The sequence below is a fragment of the Ceratotherium simum genome, chromosome 38 (genome assembly GCF_057802395.1).
Source record: "Ceratotherium simum simum isolate JZ-2026a chromosome 38, ASM5780239v1, whole genome shotgun sequence".
NCBI classification, from domain to species: Eukaryota; Metazoa; Chordata; class Mammalia; order Perissodactyla; family Rhinocerotidae; genus Ceratotherium; species Ceratotherium simum.
In genome coordinates, this window is record NC_141937.1 from 25771987 (window position 1) to 25796719 (window position 24733).

General features: G+C 43.9%; 1 protein-coding gene across 3 annotated transcripts in view; it reads left to right on the forward strand.

Annotated features, from left to right (window-relative positions):
• The first annotated feature begins 661 nt into the window (after nt 1-661).
• UST (uronyl 2-sulfotransferase) overlaps nt 662-24733 on the forward strand; it is a 347600-nt gene continuing 323528 nt past the window's right edge. The window contains exon 1 of one of the 3 annotated variants that reach the window (XM_087425210.1): nt 662-1445. In XM_087425210.1, coding sequence (XP_087281336.1) covers nt 1202-1445 — 244 coding nt within the window. In that variant the 5' untranslated portion in view covers nt 662-1201. The remainder of the gene's footprint in view (nt 1446-24733) is intronic. The other 2 variants (XM_087425209.1, XM_004440946.3) reach the window with 2 other exon arrangements.

Sequence of the window (24733 nt, forward strand, 5' to 3'; positions counted from 1 at the left end):
GCGTGGCTGATGAGAGCAGCCCTTTCGCGCATCACCCATCCCGTCGGCGGATCTGTCTGATGCAGCCCTTCCAGGAGGTTCTCTTTCAGGTCCAGAAGTTTCCCTCGGATGCAAGGGAGGCAGAGATGAAATGGGTCTGTAAGGGCTCTCTCCTCTTCATTTCTGCTAGCGGAATGACCTCCTTGAGCCCGCCCTGGACCTCCCCCACCCCCTGCCTCTCCGGTCGCTAGTGGGTGAGTAGCTGGAGGGCGAGGGTGAGCAAGAAGAAAGCATCCTCTTCTCTTTCTCGTCCAGGGAGACGGGGCAAGGAGCAATTTCCTGATAATTGACACCACTTGCTCTTTTACCATCTCAGCAAAGCCTTGACCCTATATCCATGCACCTTTCATCGGCCTTTTGTAAGCAGCTCGGGAGACAGGAGAATCAAGTTTCTGGAATGAAAAAAATATAGCAAAAGAAGTCGTGCTTCTTCCTGCTGGTGGCTGTTGACGAGAGGGAAGCCAGCGGGGCCCCCAAGAGGTCGCTGGTGGCGCAGGAACGGAGGCCAGATTGTAGGGAACGGGGGAAGAAGGAAAACACCCAGAAACTTTCTTCCTCGTTGCGAATGCTCGCCGCCCCCCTCTCCCCGCACCCGCCTCCCCGGGCAGAGCGGTAACGTGACACCGAGAGCAGCCCGGAGACCCGCGGGGAGAGGGAGGGAGAGCGGAGAGAGCGCTGCGGAGCGCCGGCGGGGAGAGGCGAGGAGGAGGAGGAAAGCCCCTGTCCAGGAGGTGGAGCGAGGGGCTGGTGTCCGCCTCCCGTTCCTCCCTGCCGTCTTTCCGAGGAGCCTGAACCGGGACACAACACGCCGAGCCCGACAGACACAAAGCCGGGGGTCCACGCTGGCGCTGGAGGCGAGCCCCGGGGGCCGCGAGCGAGCCCGGGGCGCGGCGGGGCGCGGGGCGCGGGGGCGCTAGGGCGGGCCGGGCGCGGGCAGCGCCCCCGAGCCGGGGCCGGCACTCGGCCGCTCGGGCCGCGGCGGGGGGACCATGCCGAGGAAAGTCTCCTGAGCCCGGCGACTTCGGCCCCTCCCCGCCCCCACCCGGCTGCCCTGCGCGCGGCCCTGCCCATGTGCAGCCGGCCGGCCGGGCTCTGCTCCTCGCAGGCGGATGGGTGACCTCTTCCTGGCACGGGCAGGCTGTGCGAGGCGGCGGAGCAGGCGATGAAGCAGCAGCAGCATCCCGGCGGCGGCGCGGATCCCTGGCCCCATGGGGCGCCTCTGGGGGGCGCCCCTGCCGGCCTGGGCGGCTGGAGGCGCCGGGTCTCCCTGCTGCCTTTCCTGCGCTTCTCGCTCCGGGACTACGGTTTCTGCATGGCCACCCTGCTGGTCTTCTGCCTGGGCTCCCTCCTCTATCAGCTCAGCGGGGGACCCCCTCGCTTCCTGCTCGACCTGCGGCAGTATTTGGGTAAGGAGGGCAGGCGGGCGCGAGGCGGCGCCGGCTGCGCCAAGTTGTGCCGGGGAGAGGGGGCAGGCCGGCGACCCCTGGTGCTCTCCCCGCGCGCCGCCGCCCCGCGGCTCCCCAGGTGGGACGCCCCGGAGCCTCGGGGCGGCGGCCCGGAGAGGAGAGCCCGCCTCCTCCCGCGCGTCCGTGTGTTTGCGCCGCGGCGGGGGCGCAGCTGGGTTGCCGTGCCCGGCAGGTACCCCGGGGCGGGGCCCTGCATACCTTCCCCGCCTCCTCCACCCCATCGGGGGCGGAGTGCAGGCGGGTGTGTTCGCGGGTGTGTACAAGTGTGTATATTCAGGCCTGGCAGTGCGGGGCGAGGCGAGGGTTGGGGACAGCCCCCTCCATGGCATTGTTCGTGACCATAGTCCTGTCCTGTCCAGCACTCCGGGTCGTGCGGTGGGTTTAGCTCCTCTCCATCGTCGGTGCTGCCAGTTCTGCTCCGCAGGACCCCTCCTACCCGCCGGCCTGGGTGGACCCTTCAGGTCCGCGCTGTCCCTGAGCTGGCTTGTCCTTTGGCAGCCCCCGCACACCCCGCCACCCGCAGCGAGCGGAACGCGGGGAGCAGGCTGCGCCCGGGGGCCTGGGGCTGTCCGAGGGCGCGGGTCAGCCTGGCCAGCAGTGTCGCCCGCTCCGACGGTCCTCTGCGCTGTGCGTGTCTCAAGTCAGAACTTTTTTGGGGGCTGTGGTGTGTTGTGCGTGGTTTATTTGGAGCGAGCCCGCCTATTTTTAGTAGAGGTAAGGAAAAGGACGTGCGGAGAGAGAAAAGAGCGGCTCCAGAGCGAGGGCGTGACCCTCGGCTCCTTCGTCCCGGCTCGGGGAGCGAGCGGTGCCAGGGCCCGGGAGCGCGCGCCCAGGTCCCCGGTACGATGCTGGCTCGCGCGCCCAGGCTGCGGGAAGACGCAGACGTCTCACGAGTCTGTGGCCAGAAGAGGTCTTGGTGGCGGGGCGGGGGGAGGCGGAGAGCGCTCCGGCTTCTTGCAAACGTCCAAGGTGATAAACCTGAGCCTCCCCGCAAACAGCTGGCACCTCCGAGACGCGAGCGGGTGCGCGAAGGGAAACCTCCGAAGCGTTGAAACCGTAATGGGCCAAATGCCTGCGGCCGGCTGGACGCTGCCATACTCACCCGCAGAAGTCCCTTCATCGCGGAAGCCACGGGTCTAGATAGCAGACCGTTTTTGACGGAAAAAACCCACTGCAGCAAAGCGACAAATGTGTTAGCGCACTTTGAAATGTAAACGCAGATAAAATGATGCTTTTCTCATGGAGAGAAGCTCAGATTTTAAAAGTGGCACTTCTATTTCAGTAGAAACTTTGGGAACTATGGTTTTGTAAGATGCATTAGGGAAAATGAAAGGAAAATATTGCCCAAGTAGATTTCCAAAGTACAATACTTAGCATCTGATTTCTTCGAGGATTTGGGCTAATAGGACATTTATTAGAGAGTCACATCACTTCTTTCCCTGAGTTCTGCATTTTGGAGTCTCATAGCTTCCTAGGCTCTCAGGCACCTGCTGGTGCCACAGAGGTACCTATTTTCACTGCCACTACCAATTGCTAACTGGCATAGGGAGGTAAGTGGTGTGGAAGTTCAGGGGTCTTTCTCCATAGATCTGATAATGAATTCCTTGTTGAAGTTCCTTTAAAGCAAAATATGGAGGTCAATGGTGTAGGGAAAATACAGTGGATGGGAATGAAGGCATCTGTATTCATTGTCCCCAAGAGCGCTCGGCTTTGGGCAGTCACTCAAACTTCATGGGCCTCAGCTTTCTCATGGGTAAAATTAGGGGCTGGGCTAGGTTGTCTCTAACACCTCCACCCAGCTCTTAAAACGTTGTGGTCCCAATTCTCTTCTTGGGGACCTGAAAACCTGGGAGGAGGAAAGAGCAAAGGCACTACTCAGGGTGAAATCAAGAAACTTCCATATCTATCATGTTAACCTTTTGGAAATTCAGCCAAATACAGGTGGTATCCAGAATTTAGCGCTTTCAGTATATATTTCAAAAACATGAGGCCTGTTAAGTTTGGGGCTCAGTTGTTAGAATGGTGAATTCTCATTCTTCACTCAGGGGAGGAAGAACCGAAGGACTGAACACAGCTCCTGATAGTAATTCATCACTGAGTTTCTGACCGATAGGGTGGGTTAAAAAATGACATCATGTGAACTTAAAATAGGATCCCCTTGGCCAAATTTGTTCCCTGTTGTTTTGTTACATAAACAACGATTTTCAGGAAAAGTGGGCTTGTGGTCTCTAGGAGGGTCTAAAATACACCCTTAATAATTTGAGGCCAAGGTATCTGCAGAATTACTTTCCCCTTGTTCCCTCCATTCTATTTTTTAGTGTCTGTCAAAACAAAATTTGTGGTTAGTAAACACATCCTCTCAGTTTCCCTAGTTAGCTAATTTTGGAGGCAAAGTATTTTTCTTAAATGTAAGTTCTTATAAAGTCGAAACTTTCCAAATCAAAATAATGTTTAGAGCAAACATTTTTCTTGACAGAGTATTATTTTAATATACTTGTATAATATTGTACATCTGACACCGAGTAGCCACTCGATAAATATTGTTGAAGTAATGACTGAACCTATTGTATCAAATAGATAGTGTGATATTTAACATATTGAATATTCTTACATGAAAGCCAAGAGAGATGACCATTCACGACGAAAGCTAACATTTATTGTGGATGTGCCAATCAGTGTACATGCAGAATTAAATTGTATTCGAACAGCAATGTTATAGGTAGGCTTGATTATTATCGCCATTTTTGATATGGGAGAAATGAGGGCCAAGAGGTTCGCTGACTTTGAGGGACACACAGCAAGTAAGGCAAGACTTGAACCCGAATCCGTCTGATTCAGGTACCCATTGCATAGCGCTACGAGCAGTTTAAGAGAGAAAAGGGAAATATAGCCAAGATGCAATTGGGGATCTAAAAAGCTGGCTGGCTAAAGATGATCATATTTCCATAACTTCACTTTCCTTCTCTTGATACTTTTACTCTGAGTATCTTGAGGGCCAGCGGAGAAGGGAAATAATTCAAGCAGCTGGTCTGCTCTTCACCTTACCTTCTTCCTTCATTAGTCTCCACGATGCTGCCTCCATGTGCCAGGGAACTTGACACCCCAGAGCCATCCAACTGGAGGTGATGCGAATTGGAATCTTAAATTCCCGATCTTTCTCTCTCTTTAGCAGTTGTTCTTTGTCTAGGCTAGTAGTTCTCAGTGTGTGGTCCACGGACCTGCAGCTTCAGTTTCACCTGGAAACTTGTTACAAGTGCAAATTCTCACATCTCATCCCAGACCTGCTAAATGCAAGCTTCTGGGCATAGGACCCAGCAATCGGTGTTCTAGCAAATCTTCCAGGTGATTCTCATGCCGGCTCAAGTTCGAGAACCATTGTTCTAGAGCAAATCATTGCTTTCAGGAAGCTTCCTATGTATTTGAGAGAAAGAGCAGGGATGAGAGAGAGAAGAGATTTAGAAAGTGTTTTAAAGGTGATGTCCATGGTTTCATTTTTTTAATTTCAAGTTTTAAAAATGCATCTGCTTTGGGGCTTAAGCCCCGTTATTTCAAGGGAAGGACCAGCCAACAGCTGCAGCCCCAGCTGGCTTTAGATGCTCTGAGGTTAGGAGATGCACAGAATAGGGTGAAGCCAGGCAACCAGAAAGAACAGTGTGAAGGAGGAAAGGAAAGGAGTCAATAATGACGCTTCTCTCCCCACAGGAGCTGGGTTCAAACAGTCCTTCCTTCTAGTCAGTTTGGGGAAGGACAAAGTCTCCTTAAAGATACTTTCTGCTGCAAGAAATTTGAGAAAAAGAAGGTATTGGGGCCGGCCCAGTGGCGTAGTGGTTAAGTCCGTGCGCTCCACTTCGCAGCCCGGGGTTCGCAGGTGTGGATCCCAGGCACGCACCGCGCCGCTTGTCGAGCCATGCTGTGGCGGCATCCCATGTGAAGTAGAGGAAGACGGGCACTGATGTTAGCCCAGGGCCAGTCTTCTTCAGCAAAAAAGAGGAGGATTAGCAGATGTTAGCTCAGGGCCGATCTTCCTCACCAAAAAAAAAAAAAAAAAGAAAGAAAAAGAAGGTATTTTAGGGGGAGGAAAATTATGCAGGGATAACTAAACTATTGTCTTGATTTTTTTCCTCCTTGAAATGGGTGGAGGGAGGAGAATGCAAACATACAATGGAGTAAATAGATGAATATAGCAAATTTCTGTACTTAAGCTTGGAGACCATAGTCGTTCTAATTCAGTGAAATTATTTCATTTCTTTTGCAGTGGCTTTCAGGTTTGGTTTGTATGGAAAAGAAACAAAAATCAAATAAAATCTCCTCCCAAAATTAGGTTGTGATGCAGCCTCTGCCAGTAGCCTCATTGCTTATGAGCCGTGGAAATATCAAAAACTTGGAATAACACTCGTCCACTGATGTAAATTGAATACGCCAGATGGCTTACTACTGATCTTATACAACGGGCAAACTCTCATGGTTTACCATCAAATATTGGATATGAGATTTAGCCTTTATAAGAACTAAATTTGTTGGATTAATCCCGAGTTGATATGTTTTCCTTTCCATATGTAATTTATATGACTAAATAGAGATATACTACTTTAGTTTTCAGAATTGCCAATCTTTGTATGTGTTAGATATGAGCATGGCAATTTTGAGTCAAAAAATGAGAGAGAAAAAGATGTAACTTTATTGAATCTGAAATTCTCTAGGTTTAAATGAATTTAAAGGAAAATGTGAAAAAAGAAGTTCAGGTCTGTTACAAAATAGTTTCTCTAAACCTTAAAAGCCAAATTTAATTTTTCTTCTGCACATCATGCATGGTTTAAATATAGTACTCCAGGCCCCAGACAGCAATCTAGGAGATGAATGCATAAAATATGATGTTATCAATAGAAATTGTTGACATAAAAAGAAAATGACATTCTTGTTCATAGCTGCAAATTTATCTTATAGGGTTGGTTCAGGACACAGTAAGTAGCACTGTATTTGAGGAAGGAGAGAAAATGGAATTCAACTATGGCAGACTGTTCTGTAAACACAGCATGAATGGTGAAAAGCATTCTGTCTTGTAAACTATTTTTAATGTAGACTGGTCTCAGTGTGAATTGTTTAAAAATACATATAAATATGTATTATCTGGATACTGTCTTTCTTCAAATTCCCTGTCATCCATCCAGGTTTAAAACACTAGTTGGTTTTGTATCTGAGAGGTCAAGCTTTTTGAGTCCCAAAAGAAATAGTATCTTTTGCTTCCCCAAAGAGAAGCCGTAGGAGCAGAAACTAGCTTGCCCTGCAGCTGTGCTGAAGGGCATCAGTGATGCACAATGAAAAGGCGTCTTATTTGACACACTGCAGCTGCTAGAATTATTAGGAGTTATCACTTGCCTTTTTTTTTTTTTTTTGGAAAGAAGTAAGACTAGACCACAAATAAACTTTGTCTTACCTATTTTTATTTTTATCATAGAAACTTAACTTAAAGCAAACAGTGATATACATAAACGCTTTATCAGAAATAGGGACAGGAACACTAACATTTCACCAAAAATTCTTATTTGCAAAAGTCAAAAGAATGTAGGAACTATTGTGCAAGAAAATTCTAACTGAAGCTTATTTCAGTATATGCTAATCATTCTTTAAACAGCTTTAGTGAAATATAATCTCAAACAATACAATTCACCCATTTAAATTTTTTAATAGTTTTCAATAGTTTTTTAGTATATTCATAGATAAATGAACCATTATTGTAGTCAATTTTAGAACATGTTCATCACCACGGAGAGACCCCACCCTCTTTAGCTATCACCTCTTTATTCCTCCATCTCCCCAGCCCTAAGCAGCCACTAACCTACTTTCTGTCTCTGTAGGTTCTGGGCATTTCATAGAAACGAAATCATATAATACGTGGTCTTTTGTGACTGGCTTCTTTCACTTAGTGTATTGTTTTCAAGGTTCATCCATGTTGTAGCATGTATCCGTACTTCATTCCTTTTTATGGCTGAATAATATTCCATTGTATGGATAGACCACATTTCATTTATCCATTCATCTGTTGATTGACATTTGGGTTGTTTCTGTCTTTTGGCCATTGTGCATAGTGCTGCTATGAACTTTTGTGTGCAAGTTTTTGTTTGAACACTTATTTTCTGTTCTTCTGGGTGTATACCTAGGAGTGGATTGCTAGGTCATGTGGTAATTCTATGTTTAATTCATTGAGGGACTGCCAAACTGTTTTCCACAGTGGCTGCACCATTGTACATCCCTACCAGCAAGGTATGAGAGTTCCGGTTTCTCTAGATCCTTACCAACACTTGTTATTTCCCATTATTTTGATTATACCATCCTAATGGGTGTGAAGTGGTATCTTATTGTGGTTTTGATTTGCGTTTCCCTAATGATTAGTGATGTTGAGCATATTTTCATGTGCTTGTTGGCCATTTGTATATCTTCTTTGGAAAAATGTCTATTCACATCCTTTGCCTGTTTTTGAATTGTGTTGTCCTTTTGTTTTTGAGTTTTAAGTGTTCTTTATTTTTTTATTTTTTTTTTTTTAAAGATTTTATTTATTTTTATTTTTTCCCCCAAAGCCCCGGTGGATAGTTGTATGTCGTAGCTGCACATCCTTCTAGTTGCTGTATGCGGGACTCGGCCTCAGGATGACCGGAGAAGTGGTGCCTCGATGCGCACCCGGGATCCGAACCCGGGCCACCAGCATCGCAGCGCGCGCACTTAACCACCAAGCCACAGGGCCGGCCCCTAAGTGTTCTTTATATATTCTGGATACGAGACCCTGATCAGTTATATGATTTTGCTATTTATTTTGAAGTTGCAAAAAGTGATACTGACTGAAACACAATACTGTTATTATGTATTGTTCTCTGTATCATAGGTGTGCACCTTCTCAAGGAGAAAGAAATTCGTTTTATACTTTAGTCACTTTCAAAGTGCTAAGTACAGTGCCTGGGTATATAGTAAAACCTAAATAAATTCCTAACAATTGACTGAAAACAAGGAGCTCTTCAAAAGAATCTTGGGGGTCTTGTTTTACAGTTGTGGATTTCTTTGAATAGTAAATACTTTGTCTGCATTTGGCTCTAATGTATGAAAATTCATGGATAGCTAGCATGTATACATTTTACAGATGTCACAAAGATTACTGTGCCTTGTATGTGGAATATGAGTGTAGCCGATTTTGAGCAGCAGATGATAGTACAAGGGCTGTGAATCTTTTGTCTTTGTATTTAGTCACTAGAATGGAGCTCATGAGCTCAGTAGGGGAAAACATTCAAGTACATTGTGTTCCTTATACAATGCACCATGAGGCTACAAAGGAGATCTTGATCACTCTCATAAAATTGGAATTGATATGTGATTCATTTTTTATTTATGTTGTGGTATAATATAGGGGCCAAATATAGAGGAACAATATTTCCTATATATGTTTCTCTTTCGTACAATAACATGAATTTTAGGAAGAAATAATAATTGTTTTTCCAAAAGTGTTAGAAATTTTTAGTAGGTTTTAAAAATATATACTATCAAAATAAGAAGCTTTAAAGTAGGCACAGTCATTCTGTGCTGCCTGGTAGAGCCTCAATTTGAATAATTTGTTAACACTCCCATATTAAAAATTACCAGGGAGCCAGATAGCTGTTAGTGTTGAGGATATGCTGTACCCCTTGGCCTGTCTCAGGTTTTATGTCAGTTGTCTGTAATTTCCCAAAGATAGCCTCTGGCTCATTTTTCTTGTCTCACCACCTGCCTTCGCTTCTGCTGTTGCCTTTATACTGATGGTTTAGGAAGCTCACATTCCCATGATGGTCTCTGAACTCCTGTAGTATTTATTTCACGATCACTTCTGAAGTTTTGACATTCTGCCTTTGTACCGTGATAATTTGTGGGCAACCTCCTTGAAAGAAGGAAGCTTCCTCAGTCCTTTCCATCTCCACTCTGACACCTCTCCTGAATGCTCTGCACAGGCCCTCAGGGAGTATCTGTTGATTCAGTATATTGGCTCAGCAGGCTGTTCTTTGCTAGGGTTCCATATCCTGCTCCATCTCCTGAGCATGTGCAAAAGGATGCCAGGAAAGACTCAAGTTCAGTTGATGTCTACAGCTGTCTCCTCCTGGCTATTTGAAGCGCATGCTCCCGGCAAAGATATTCAAACTACTATGACATATAGTTCTATAAACATTTCCTTCTGTGCACGGTGATAACTGTCCACCTCTCACCTGTGGGGATTTGGAAGTACATTTATAGAGCTCTTCCTGTAACTAAGAATACCTGAGATCAATCTAGAGATTTGTCTGCACACAACCAGACTGCAGACTTCTTGTTTCTTGTGATTTTCCTGAAGCCCAGACCAGTGGTTTTGGGAGTTTGCAGAATAGCAACTTATTTCTCTCTCCAAGGCAGTGTCTTCTTTAGGTAGCAATTTGTGTTAAATTAGCTAGTACATTTCAAGCATGACTTTGAGTCTTAAAGGAGATGAGACCATACATAAGATGATGTGGTTTTCAAAACACTGATTGGACGGATTTTAACCTAGAACCACAAAATGGTAGACTATAAAATTAGAGCTCAGTGCACAAACCCATTGACCCTTGTTTGATGAAAGATATTGAAATAACCTTAAGTCGTGGCTTTGATTAATTCTTAGTTATTCATTGACAGATGATTTAAATAACCATTTGCGTTTATTTAACTGCACTGTGTTTCTGGAAACACCCTTGATTTTTTTTCTAGTTCAGTGAGTATGACTTTCACAGTCTTGATGAAAATAAAAACGAAAGTATTCTGAAACATGTAAATTGCTTTCTTCAGTCATTCAGCAAATATTCATTGAAGGCTTTATGTGGGCCAGAAGCATCAGACATTAGAAAGAACATGGTTTTAGAGTAGAGACCTGGGTGTGAATCACTGTTCTAGAACTTATTAGCTGGGAGTACTTGGGCAATTTTCCTAACTTCTCTGAACCTCAGGTGTTTTGATGGGATTAATAATTGCTGTTTTATAGGGGACTTCTCTCACCCAAGGCCCGGCGCCTGAATTCAACAAATGTCAATTTTCTAGCCTTATTCTTTGTTTCTCTCAGACTCCCTTTTCTTCTGGCGCACATACACGTGTGCACATGCACAAACACGCATGTGCACACACACTCATACCAGCACACACAGTAGTAGAACGTGCACATTCGCTCATGGCTTGGCTTCCATTTGAAAGAACCATTCTAACCAAGAAATAATGAAATTACTAAACTAGTATTTTTGTGGCTAATCTTGTCACCCTCAGCCTCAGATTGGCGAGGGCTCTTCAACAGCTGACAAACTCCCGTGACTTGCCCGTTAATTGTACACACAAATCTTAGTGCTTCGTATCCTGCCTTCTGCTTCCTGGAGACAGTCTTTAAAGAACACATTCTTTGCACAGCTTGCTTTCCTCTGTTTTGAATTTATCCACGCTTTTTTTTTCTGCATTCACAAAATAAAAATAGTTGCTCAGAGGGAGAACGCTGCAGCTTACTCTCTGGGATCGCCAGCTGTTCTAGGACAAGAACTAGAGATCCATAAATCACGTCCTTTCAAACACTCATAATGCCAGCGTACACTGTGACTGCTGTAAGAACTTCCCCCACTTATGCTGGAACCACCATGCCCAGTAGTATGGCCACTTTCTTTCCTCTAGTTCCCATTTCCCTTCTACTGGAAGTCAGGGCAAGAACAGGGAACCATAGTAGTGGATCACGTCTTTGCCAAGGGGCTGGTGAACTTGCTTCTATTTTCCGTTCTCTGCTTCTTCACGTTGCCTTGGCCTGTCCAGCCTCTGACGAGTGTTGGGGCAAGTGAGGGCCAAAGGCCATTACCATCCAGTGTAGCTGGTCACTCAACTCCTTGAGAAGTTGAAAGCAAATGTGATTTTACGTTATTTAATAGAAAGTTAAATTTTGACTAGGAAAACCGTGACCTTCAATTCTGACGCAGAGCTTCCTGCGTTGATATGAAGGCTGTTTGACATGAATGCCTTCCCACTGGATGAGCAGAACTGGCAGGTAAAGCTGGGCGGGCTGATGGAAGGGGCACTGGATCTGAATCTGGAAGGAGTCCCCAGATAGTTCAGTGGTCTGTGCTACTTAGTTCCATGAGCCTCCTAGGCTTACGTTTCTTCACTTCTAAAATGACAAAGTTTGATTAGGTCCATGACTCCCAATTGTTTTTCTTTCCTAGGGCCCCGTTAGCAGCAGTGCCTTTATGTGGTCTTGATGGTCCATCTGAGAATATGTCCCAGTGGCCAGGGGACAGAGAATGGGGGTGGCTTTGGAGTTCTTTAAAGAAGTTCTCTAGGTGATTTTTATATGCAGGCCCATGGGATGGTGACTCTTTTCTGTTTAGAATCACAGAAATAGCTGCTTTCTGAGGTCCCATCTACTCTTCATATCATGTGATGAAAGAGAGAGAAGCCATTTAACTGTAGCAACTGAAAATATAAGGCTGTTTCCTTTGGAGCCAAATGCTCATGTAACAGATTGCAGGAGTCTGCAAGTGACTAAGGCAAGTAGAATATGCAAAAACACTTTAGGCCATCATTTTCAAAGTCTTAATCATAGTTTTTTGTGTGGTTTTTTTTTGGTCTTAATTAAAATTGGCAGCACTTTTCTCAATGTCAACAGTTTGCTTTGGCCTATCTGGGCAATAAAGGGATAATCTTGCTCCAGAAAATTGGGAAGCAGAATGTCCCCAGGAAGGCGGAGAGAGAGAGAGAGGATACAGAGTAAGACGTGGCTTTACAGAATTTGAAGTCTAACATGGTGATAGGAAGAAAGAAGGAAAACAAATAGGGATAAGAAAGCTGTGTGGTTCAAAGAAGGTCCTCAGAACCTCAGCCCAGCTGCCTGCTACTGGTCATCCCGTTCCATCTTGGACAGCTCCAATGGCTGAGAGAGTTTTCTACAGTGTGGCGAGCTACTTTTTTGTAGCGTCCATCTACTTCTGCTAGTTCTTCGGGGAGCTACATTGAATAGTCTATGGGACTTCACTGTCTTTCAAAGAATTGAAGATACGAAGATGACTGTCATGCCTCCCCCTCCCCACACGTGTGTAAATCTTGTCCAGGCAAATGGGTCTATCCTCCAGCCGTTCCTCGTCTGAAGTCACTTTCAGACACAGAAAGCACAAACAATAAAAGAAAAAAACGACATTAAAGTGAAACCTTCTGAACAATAACACCTCATAAACAAAGCAAAAAGGCCCAGATTGGGGACAGACGTTTCTCTAGGAAATGGGGTTAATATGCATACATTCAAAAGATGGATAAATCAGTAAGAAAAAGAGAATTCAAGAGATAAATGGGCAGAGAATATGAGCACGCAGTTCACAGAAGAGGAAACACAACTGGCCGATAAGCATATGAAAAGATGAAGTGATCTGCATTCCTTATGCATCTTCATCCCTTTCCTCTGTCTATATGGCCCTCCACTGGCCTGTAGACCTGAAGATTCTCTAGCTCCCTTGGTTTGTGAGCCTGCTTTGTGGAGAAGAGTCACCATCAGAAGTGACTCTTCTAAACTGTCTTCTTTTGAGAATGACTGCCCCACGTCCACCCTTGTTCTGTGGTCATGACAGGCGAGTGGAGACGGCAGCAGCTCTCTGGAGCCCTGTCTCAGGTCCTAAATACAGAAGTCTCGTGAAGTTCTCGGAGCCAGGTTTGTGTTGGATGGTCTGCCCACTGAGATGCCCTTCTCTGCACTCAGAACCACAGCCAGCAAGCCATGCACAGTTAATAGCAAACAGCGCTCGGCATTCTGCTCTGATTCCCTCGTCTCTGCGACTTTGCTGAGTCTGTAAGGAGCAGAGGGCAGAAGGAACTGACACGGTGCTTCGAATGCAGCATCTTGCCTGGAAGTATTTTCTCAATATCGGAGAAAACAGTGGAACTGACTCATCTGGTGAGATCTATAGGAATCTGATTGCAGATTTCTTGCCATTGCATTCTGCTTTAGTGTCAAAATTCATCCAAGGACGTGCCAAAAAAATGTGTGTAAAATCACATACAGATTTAGACACTTGAAGAGGAAGTTATTTTTACCACAGTGCGGAAGAAAACAGAAGGTGACGACTGGCAGAGAAGCCAAGGCAGGGCTGAGGAAGGAGGTGAGGTGTCCGGGCAGCTGGGGCCCGGGCACGCGTGCATCTCCAGTCTTGCCAGACTGGCCTAGGGCTTGTGGTGCGGTCGCCTCATAGCAGGTCGAGTGAGGAGTTCCTGCGTGGAAGCCTTGCCCAGAGGAGAAACATGCTAACATAACCTCTGAGTAGGATGCCAGCGTAAGCAGCGTGGGGTTAACACTGGTTACTCCTGCAAATGTGTCGTGTGCTCTCCAGAGCAGTTCTGTGGAAGCTGCTCTCTAACTAAGAGCTGTGTAGGACATGGACGTGAAAATGGAGGAGAAGATTCTGGAAAGCTACATAAATATGAAAACCAAATGGCACAGTGTCTTTATTTTGCTTTAGCAGATGACAGGATTGAGGCCGAATTATTTTCTTTGCTCGTGCTTTTCCCGACTCAAAAGGCTGTTCTTGTTTGCTTGCCCAGTGAAGATCCAAGGCCTTACGGAGTCTGAAATGTTTGTGGTTTTGTTCTCCTAGTCATGCTGTGAGATGAAGAGGTTCCCAGAAATTAAAGGGAGGGAGAAGGAAACATTTGTTAGCATCCATCACCTCTGTCTTTTTATTGCACTTTTCACCTGGGCAAGAGATTATCTAGAGCTACCATTTAGTGATAATGTTTTGAATCTTATAAGTCTGTAGCTTGATGGTGCACTTTTCAAATGCATTTGGGCAATGCTTTATTCAAGCATTCTTATGTCTTGCTCTTCTGTTCCTTGTGGCTGGGGAGAGTTGTGTAAGGTCATGTGCCCGCATTGTGAAATGTATGTGGTTACAATGGTACCAATCCGTTTCTGACCTGAACTTTGGCATAAAGTGTGTGTAGGCAGGCTGTTAGCTGTGCTCGCTAGCTTGGTAGGGAGAACCTACTAGAACATACTTTGGTCACCGGGCAGGCTTCTATTATTTTTTTTTTTTTGGTGAGGAAGATTGTTGCTGAGCTAACAATTGTCCGTGCCAATCTTCCCCCATTTTGTATATGGGACGCCGCCACAGCATGGCTTGATGAGTGGTTCGTAGGTCCCTGCCAGGGATCTGAACCCATGAACCCCAGGCCGCCCAAGAGGAGTGTGTGAACTGAACCACTATGCCAGTGGGCCGGCCCCATGGGCAGGCTTCTATTTTTGTTTTATTTCTTTTATGGCGTAATGCATTGCTGTTTCAAAATACAACCCCCTTTGGCCAGAATTTTCCTGGCCACTTTATCTGAATGATAGGTGACTTTTTGTTAATTTCAGAGTAAGTCTTGCCCACAAGGCTTACACTCATTGGAGTTTCACTCAATGAGACCTAAAGGATCAGAGAACATGTGTTTTCCTATTACTTTCATATGCCCACGTCCTTCACACTTGGCTTGGCAGTCATCCTCCCCTTCTGTCATCTGTTCCATCGTTTCAGGTTCATTCCTTCAACAGATGTTCATCAAACTCCAGTTACGTGCTGGGTGCTGGAGACAGTGTGACTAATAACACTGCCCTTGGGGGCTGCATGCTACTTAGGGGGCAGAGAAAGACTTGGGATAAATGTAAGGAGTGATGAACGGGGGCCTGTGGGAAGCTACAGGAAGGGAAGAGAAGCGAGGATTAGTTGTGCCTGGCTATGGTTAGGCTGATGATGTCTTTGGTTAAGGCGCTGTTTATGCCAGTACATCAGGGGTCTTCAAGTCTGGCTGCACAATAGAATTACCTGGAGGGCTTTGGGAAAGACAGATTTTCATTCATCTGGTCAGGGATGGGGCTTGGACAGCTGTATTTGTTAAAAGCTCCCTATGTAATTCTAAAATGCAACGAAGGTAGAGAACCTCTGTAGTAGATACAGGCCAGTTTTGTGTGTGCATTAAGTCGTCTTATAGTATTTTAGGGATGCTTAATTGAACCTATAATCTTTAATTTGGCTGTGAATTATAACACTTTAGCTTTTGGCTTCTCTATACCAGCTCTTCTCAAATTTTAATGTGTTGAGCCAGCCCCGATGGCCTAGTGGTTAAAGTTCGGCGCTCTCACCGCTTTGGTGGCCCAGGTTCATTTCCCAGTTGCGGAACCACACCACCCGTCTGTCAGTTGCCATGCCGTGGCGGCGGCTCACATAGAAGAGCTAGAAGGACTTACAACTAGAATATACCACTATGTACTGGGGCTTTGGGGAGGGGGAAAAGAAAAGAGGAAGATTGGCAACAAATGTTAGCTCAGGGCGAATCTTTCCCTGCAAAAAAGAAAAAATTTTAATGTGCATTCATATCATCTGGAGATTTGTTAAACTGTAGATTCGATGCAGTAGGTCTCGGGTGGGGCCTGGGATTCTGCATTTCCAACCAGCTCCTAGGTGTTACCCATGCTGCAGTTGGAGGGCCATACTTTGAGTATCAAGGGTCTACACTGTAGCATTTCTAGGAAGTAATTAACAGTCTTGTAAACAGACCAATGAGTCAGGGTTCAGCCTACCCCTTAAAGACCTGTGCTATTAAACATTTTATAAATTTCTTTTCAGTTGAATTTTTATTCATCAATTTGATTGTTCAGATTTAAGAACATTAGGTTTTTTTTAAAGTGAGAATCACACACTTGCGTGATTCAAATTTACAATGCCTACTTTTTTTTTTTTTTTTTTTTATTACTCTCTGCAATCCTCAGTATTGAAATACAGGCTGGTGATTTGTGAACATACAGATTTTGACCTAATGTCAAGTTCGTTAATCAGCATAGGAAGTAAAACAATTGGTCTTGCGTATGAAGTTTCTCCAAATAGTTGTCGCAGATTCTTGCACTGTTTTAAATTTTGGCATTGAGGCGTAGCATCAGAATTCATTGCCAAGTGTCTCTATTATCCAGATACGCCAGATAAAGTTTTTGTAATGGTCAGAGCAAATAATTGGATGCAAATAATTAGATTGATTTGGTGTAATGCTTTTAAAACACAATTTTAAGAAATAATCAAAGCTCTTAATACATGCCCATTATAGAAAACTGGAAAATAGAGAAAAGCCCAAAGAAGAAAGTAAAAAGCCTCTTAGGTGCTTTACTCACAACTGCTCTGGTTTGGTTACACACTTCCTCCATTCACCAGTATCATTCCGCATCTTGACGTATTCTTCTACAACGTTGGTTTTCAGGGTGGCGGAGTAGCTTGTGAACGTACAGTGATTCCTTTAGCAAGGCCTGTTTTTTTTGTTTTGTTTTTTTTTGCTGAGGAAGATTCGCCCTGAGCTAACATCTGTGCCAATCTTCCTCTATTTTGTATGAGAGCTGCTGCCCCAGCATGGCCGCTGCCGAGTGGTGTTAGGTCGGCACCTGGGCACCGAACTTGGGCCACCAAAGCAGAGTGTGTCAAACTTAACCACCAGGCCACCGGGCTGGCCCCAAGCCCTTTTTGATATTCAGCCTATGTCTAGTTTTTCATGATTCTAGATAAAGCTGTGATGAACACTGTTAAATTTTTGCATACTTCTCTACTTCCCTGGGATAAATTCCCTCACTTGGAATTGCTGGGTTAAAGTGTGTGCCCATTTTTAAATTGCTTTTAGGATAAATTGCTATCTTTTTTGGTGTATTTCACCAGCAGTCTATAACCTCTTTTGCTCATATCCTTTTAAGCACTGGATATAATCTTAGAAAACTCCTCACTCATTCAATTGGTGACAATGATATTCTTACACTTTAATTTGGAGATGTTTGAATATTAGTGAAACTGAACAATTTGACTATGACATCTTTCTTCTTTGGGGAGTTACAGTTTTATACTTATTTTTTCCCTCTAGATGGGTTCTTCTTTCTCATCAATTGTAAGAATTCTTTAGAGATGAAGGGTAGTAGCCCTTCACCATATGTGCAAATAATCATCTTCTTGTTTTTTATTGCCCTTTAGTTTTTTAAATCAGTGTCTTTTATTTTTCCTGTACACTAATTAGCTTTTTTCTATTTATTATTTTTTTGTTGTTTTTACGCTTAGAAAGGCCTTAAATCCTGACATCAAATACATAGTCTCTATATTTTCTTCCAGTTTTTTTGTTGTTTTACTTTCTCATTTACTTTTTGAATCTTTCTGGCATTTATTTTGGTGTAAATTAACTGCATGATTTGGCAAGTCTGGCTAGAGACAAAGTCGTCCTTCTTGAATGATGTCATTCTTTAACAGCGAATTCATTTTTCAAACATTGAAATGAATTGATTTGGGTTTAGCTCTTTTCAGACGATCTGAAACCCCTGTTTGCTGTTTCATCCTAAACGTTTGCGAGTGGGAGGGCCTCTGAGGCCGGCTGGTACCTTCCGTGGGGCTAGAACCTGCGCCCGGCCTCCTCTCCTTCCACGGCCGCTCCCAGCTGAGCCTCTCAGCGGCCGTCCCAGCTCCCAGGCTGCCCCCATTGTTTCTGGAGGGAACTTGCTGTGTGTCAGCGCATTGTGTATCTCAGGCCAGGTGGACACACCACTCTCCTTCTGCCCTGCCTGAGTTGCCTGAGTGCAGGTCTGGGCGCATTACTAGGTCTCAGCCTCTTGGATTTCCTCTGGGTCTCAGCAAAAATTGAGTCCTCCCAACAGCCACGTGCACTCTTTTCAGTTGGGCTGGAAACCTTAGCTGGGGTGTTGGGGGAGCTCCTTGACGACAGCCTGACTCTACAAGCGCTCACTTTAACACTATTTTTATAAGCAGCTAGATGATAATAAGTTGTTTGGTTCCCGTGGGTTATTCTTTTTAATGTTTATAAAATTCAAGGGACCTCAATTTGAAAACAGGGATATTTAAAGGCCAACCATATGGGCTTGTAGAGCTACATTTTCTTTTTAGGAAATCACATTTCTTATGTGAATTGGCCTTCAGCAGGGTGTTTAATACTACAAGAGGCAGTGTAGTGAAACAGAGCACTGGGCTTCACATGAGAAGCTCTCTGTCTGAGTCCTGGCATTGCCATCCCGCAGCTGTGTGACCTTGGGTAATTCACTTAACCTCTCTGAGTCCCGGTTGGAACTTTAGAGGGACTCTTTCTATTCTAGAACAGCAAACCACCAGATTATAAAGAGAATGTTATCTGGTACTCTGCTGCCTGGAGTACTGTGAAAATTTGCATTTATAATATCTGCTAATACACATCTTCGTTTTAATTATCCATGCAGAAGCCCAACCAGAGCAGGTGGCGCTCCGGAGTGTAGGAGCCAGAGGGATGTTACTTACTGTGGCGTGTGTGTATGTGTGTGGGTGTGTGTTGTGTCAACAAACAAACAAGCAAACAAACAAGCCCATCAAAATTCTGCCTCTAGGCGTTCACAAACAGTGGTTATTTGTTGTATATATTCCTGCCCTTTCTGTCACTTAAATAGTTTTTTGTAGAACTTCCTAGTATGATGTAAAACACATTTAGTCATTTTAATTCTCTCCCTAGTCTCCTAAAGGAGTAAATAAAGATTTTGTGTGTGTTCTAAGACCTCTGGCTGCTTCATTTTAAGTTGCAAAGAATAGTTTGGTGATTAAAAGTTCTAAAGCCTGTACCCTGTGATCATTTGATAAGGTTTTAATTTTTTCAAAATTGAGTGTGCCGAAGACACAAAGATTCTGGAAAGAACTGCTAGTCTAGTCTCTGATATGGATGTATAAAGTCATCATTTTCATGCATATATTTGTGGTAATAGAGATTCCTCCACATGCCTTGGGGAGAACGGGGGAGGGAAAAAGTTAGAGAGTACAGGATGGCTTCATGGAAGGGGTGACACTTGAGCTGGGTGTCGAAGCATAAATAGGAGTTTGCTGGGCAGAGACGTGGGTAAAAGGGCATTCCAGACAGAAGGCACAGCACTTGCAAAGGCAAGCCAGTGGGGACAATTGTGGCACCTTGGGGTACCCCAAGCAGTATAGGGTGGCTGGTGAGAGACTGTGGCAGGAGCAAGGGAGGAGGGGGGGTCGTGCAAGGGAGGCTCCTAAGGTAAAAGGGTAGACCGTGAGGGAACTTGTATATTACACTAACTGGCCTGCAGTGGGGAAACCACTGAACATTTTTAGACTGCAGAGTGACAGCCGATTTGTTATTCATGAAGATAACTCTGAAAACACGAAACTGTGGAAGAGCCTACGCAGGTGTCTGATGTGGTCCTCAGATTTGAAAGTGCTATCAAGTTCATAAAGTCCTTGCACACGTGTTATCACACTTGCTTCTCCAGCTCTTGCGTGGTGGGTGTTCAGCTCACTTTGCAGATGAGGGACCTGAGTCCCGAGAGGTGGGGAGGATTCGGAGTTGCTCAGCTGGTGGGGTGGGGAGAAGGGGAGTTCTCCATCCAGTCCCCGTCTTGTCAGGCCTCCATCACCTTTTCCTTCCACCCCATGCCGTATGGAAGCAGATTTCAACAAAAGCACTGGAATATTCTTCGAATTCTTTTAATGAGAACTTTCAAAGTAGTTTGAATCTTGAGAAAGAAAGTTTGACGGGAAAATCAACTTAACTCGTATCCTGCAGGTATTTATTTAGTATAATATAGTCATGGCAATTTGCCTCCTTGCTGCTGTTTCCTGTTACGAGAGCATTCTACAAGCTGATGGTTTATTTTCTCTGATTAGCTCAAATGAGAAGAAAAATCCCCACTGCGTTTTTATTAGGCTAGGATAGAACATATCTTGAATTTATGTTTCATTTATTTCAGTAACTTTGATCATGCCATTTTGTCATAGATTAAGTTGGCATTTAGGCTATAATTTCTTGCTGTTTTAAAAATGATTTTTTCACTGAGGATGCCAAGTTTATTTTCTCTGTAGCTTTATTGAAGATTCTTTAGAAGGGACTCCATTTATGTCCTACCTTCAGTCCCGTATGCTGGGGCTGTTGCTCTTGCGTTCTGCTGTAGCTGTTTGTAAGGCAGTTCAGCCCTTCCAACCCCGGCCAGATGACATCCCGCCCTCCCTGTGCTGTCACCTGCTCTGTGAGGTTTAAAACAGAAAGATATGATCATTTGGGTTTTGTTTTTGTTTCTTTAACCAGAAACAGGTGTCTAAATCTCCAATTTTGTTAAAACACACATGGAGGAGAGGGGTCTAGATCACAAAAAAACTGAACTGTGCTGGGATTGTAGCGGGTGGGTAGGTAGCCCTTGAGATGACTATCTGACTACTTGAATGTCAGAACATCTTTATAGGGAAGTGAAAGGAAAGAAACTCAAATGGATGCTCCATGTTCTGAAGGGGCCTGTCTGAACTTGCCCAGGGTCTGGCACTTACTGGGTGATATGTGTTCATTAAGGTAATTACAACATGTACCTGCAGTGCAAGGCTTTCTGTATCTGTACCTTAAATACATAGTTGAATTTTCAGAAGGCCAAGGCAAAAACGGGATAAAGTGTCATGTCATCATCATCTAATGTAAGAAGCACACCTGTTCATTGATTAAGGGCGGTCTCTCTTCCTACCTACAAATTGTAGGAGAAATTTATTTGATCTTAGAGTTTTATCATGGACAATATCTTCTATAGCCTTTTTTTTTTTGTCCAGAAAATAATGTGTTCTTCATGAGGCTGTGCCAAACACTGACCCTCTATAAAAGTAAAAAGCATAATATCAAATCTCAGCTCAGTGATGGCATTTCCCTGGGAGCGGAGCTGTTAGGGTTTAGATGCCTTGCTTTTCAGTGGGTTTCTGTGTTGGGAAAAGACAGAACAATGGGGATTGAGTGTGGCCTGATTGTTTCTCTCCATTGTCAGTGTCTGTCAGTGTCACTGTCATCTTTAGCCTTCTTTTTGGCAGGAACAGGAGAGCAGTCAGTGAGTGATGTTAAGTGCCGAGGTGTAGAAATTCAGTGGTTGAGTGAGTTCGTGTGTTATGACGGCGGATGATTAAGCAGCAGGAGCAATCATCCAGTTCATTCCTTTTCCCTCGTCGGGCAGCCCACTTGGGATCTGCCGCGCCGGGTGGAGGCCTAGCCTTGGATGGGACCCTCCTGGCCTCTCAGCGTCCTTCCTGATCAGCAGGACGTGGGTTCTGGTGGCTGAGATCCAGGCTAGAATATTTCTCAGAGGGAGAAGTTCTGAATAAACATATTTTGAATACCTTCACACTGACCTCTTGAAAGACTTTCTTTTTTAAAACATCTAACATACTTCTAATTGTCAGTGAGAGAATGGAAGTCACTTTACTGGCTTTTCTTCAACAACTTTGAGAATACTACTACTGCTAATTATTATTATTGTTATTATTGACCCTCTTTTGCCGATTCAGCAAACTTTTGTTAGTCTTGCCATGTTTTGGGTACATGATCTCACCAAAATGTATGAGGAATGTTTAAAAAAATCATAGAAAGTAAGGAATCTGGTGAAATCAGTTACAAAATAGGCTATTATTTGAGACTCAAATTTCTTTCCATATCTTTTAATTTCACCTAAATTTATATGAATTAGAAAATGGTGATGTTTTTCATGTTTGGAGTAAGATGACATGCATATTAAGAGTTATTTATTTATTTATTATTATTATTATTTTTTGGTGAGAAGATTGGCCCTGAGCTAACATCTGTGCCAATCTTCCTCTATTTTTGCCTGTGGGACACCACCACAGCATGGCTGCCAAGTGGTGTAGGTCTGCGCTTGGGATTCAAACCCGTGAACCTTGGGCTGCTGAAGTGAAGCATGTGAACCTAACCACTACGCCACCGGGCTGGCCCCAAGGGTAATTTATTATTGAAGTGTAAATGGGGTAAATGGAAACACCAGAAGACTGTTTTACACACGCACATACAGATATACACAACACGTACATGCAAATTTTTTAGTCCATTAGAAAAGGCAAATATTCAAGTCCTTTCTATGGGGTGACTCTTTGTTCAAATATTTTTACATTTTTCTATTCTTTACCTTTTGAAAGAGACAGTGTAAGGGACAGATGTAAGAGTAAATTTGTGAATTTGCACCATATGCCTGGTGTAGGGTTCTGCAGCATCTCAGAGTAGGGTTTTCTATGCCTTTGGGCACCATGCACACATTTTCCAGGGGGTATGGAGCAGGGATTGTCTGAGAGAATCACATTCTCGATCATCAACTGCTCCATTATTCTTTCCTAAAACTGATCTCCCTGAGAACTTCTCATGCAGCTCTCCTTTCCCGCTGGTTCTCCCTTAACACCCTTCCCCCACCTTTCAAAGGATAGTTGCCTAAATCATACTATGCTGGTGCCAAACACCACTGGGTGCTAAAGGGAGAATCTAAAAGGCTGGTGTTGAGAAAGTGTGTGGCTAGTGAAGAGAGCAAGTCCCTTTGTAAGTCAGGTGGTTCCAGCTCTTCCCTTTCAACCAAAGTGAAGGAGTTCAAGTTATCAAGTGTCAATGCAAATCATTCATAATCAATCTATAAATCAAAATTGGGATGAGTTTATAATGAGCCAACCCTAAGGACCATATAGCCTGGGAGAGTACCTTCACAAAGGAAGGAAGCACTCCAAAGAAGTGGGGTGTAGAGAATGGTTATGTACTGTCTTGGAACAAAGAGCACACATCACTTATGATAGGAATCTCCCTTTTACAATAGTTATGAGATTGCTTTGCTGGCACAGCAGGTCAGTGGTCACAAGGTGAGCACAGCAGGTCAGTAATTAATCCTTAGTTTCCAGGAAGAGATGCTTATCCTAAAGGAAATGCTGACATGGGGGAAGCTACATCCCTATCTTTAGGGGCGTCATTCTTGTCTTTGGGACATAGTAAATATTTAATGTAGATATACAATTCATGCTCCACAGGCCACGTCAGGCCCTTTTGGAAAAACAAGGTCAGGCCAAATTAGTTTTAAACCAAATGGCTTCCTCATATGCTCCAATATATCCTATTGCTTGTCGTTTACTCATCACAAGGAATCAAGTTATTCAAGGAATCAAGTTATCTCTTCAAGGCAGATGATCAACAGATCACTGTGGGATTTAGAAAGACATTAAAGAAGTGAGTGACATCACTATGATATAACTCCTCCCATTCCCATCTGCTAATTTATGTAAACAAAGTTTCTCAGTGTTCATATTTATTAAAATGAAAAATAGGGATAAAATTGAAATAAGTAAAATTCAGTTATAGATACATTAACTAGTTATGCAACACAGCCCTGGTCATCTCATTAATAGATGCGTTTTTCGATCAAATTTTACTTTTGCATTTTAATAATTATTTGTGAAAGTTGTAAAAATCTTTATGTTGTTTTGATCAACTGTGAACCAATGGTAATCTTAATAGTAACTCAATTCAGAGTATAGTTTTTAAACTCAAAGCATTATTGTCACAGGAAAATTTTAAAAATATATTTCAATTTACGTTCATGTTTCTTTTGTACAAAATAGAATAGAGTGATCAAAAATATTCTCAAATGTAAACATAAAAATATATTCTGTTAGAACAAAAATTTGAGGGGTGGGGAGTGGAATGAAAATAGAAGTTACTGGAGAGAAAAATGAATGAATGAAAGAAAAGCTTGTAAATTCCTTCCTCTTTGCCTTCCTTTCTTCATAATGGACTTGGCTCTAACCAGGATTTTCCAGAATTGAGGATAACTTAAATATACCTGTGTTATCCTCTCCCACCCTCTCCTGGTCTCCCCCTCCCTGAGGTTACTAGTCTTCAATCTTGTATTTATTGTTCTCAGCCAGGTTTTGTGGGGTTTGCATATTATAGAAATTTGAGAGCTTTCTTTAGGAAAAAAGAATACAAAATTATGAGTTAAACCTGCCCAACCAGGCAGTGTCACCCAATCCAAGAGGATGTATGAGGAGGGGAAGAAGTTAGAGTGGAAAGAGACTTAACCATTTGCGGTTCAGTAGCTTACCTTTGCAGATTTTGCAAAAACATGTGACCGAGTGAGTTTATTGCTGCTAAGTTTATTTTTTCGAGTAAAGCCTCCTGAGTCTTAAGCTTCGGTAATTTCACCATGGATCTACCTCTGTGTGTCTGTATATGATCTATACAGACAGACACACACAGACACGTGTCCCAACTTTAGTTGATTTTAAATTTATGTGAAACAAATTTTTATATTCACAATGGCAAGGTATCATATCACTCCTATGTGTGTGTGTGTGTGTGTTCTGTTGAATATACATATAAAAATGATGTAATTGTTTTATTTTAAAATGTGAATATATATC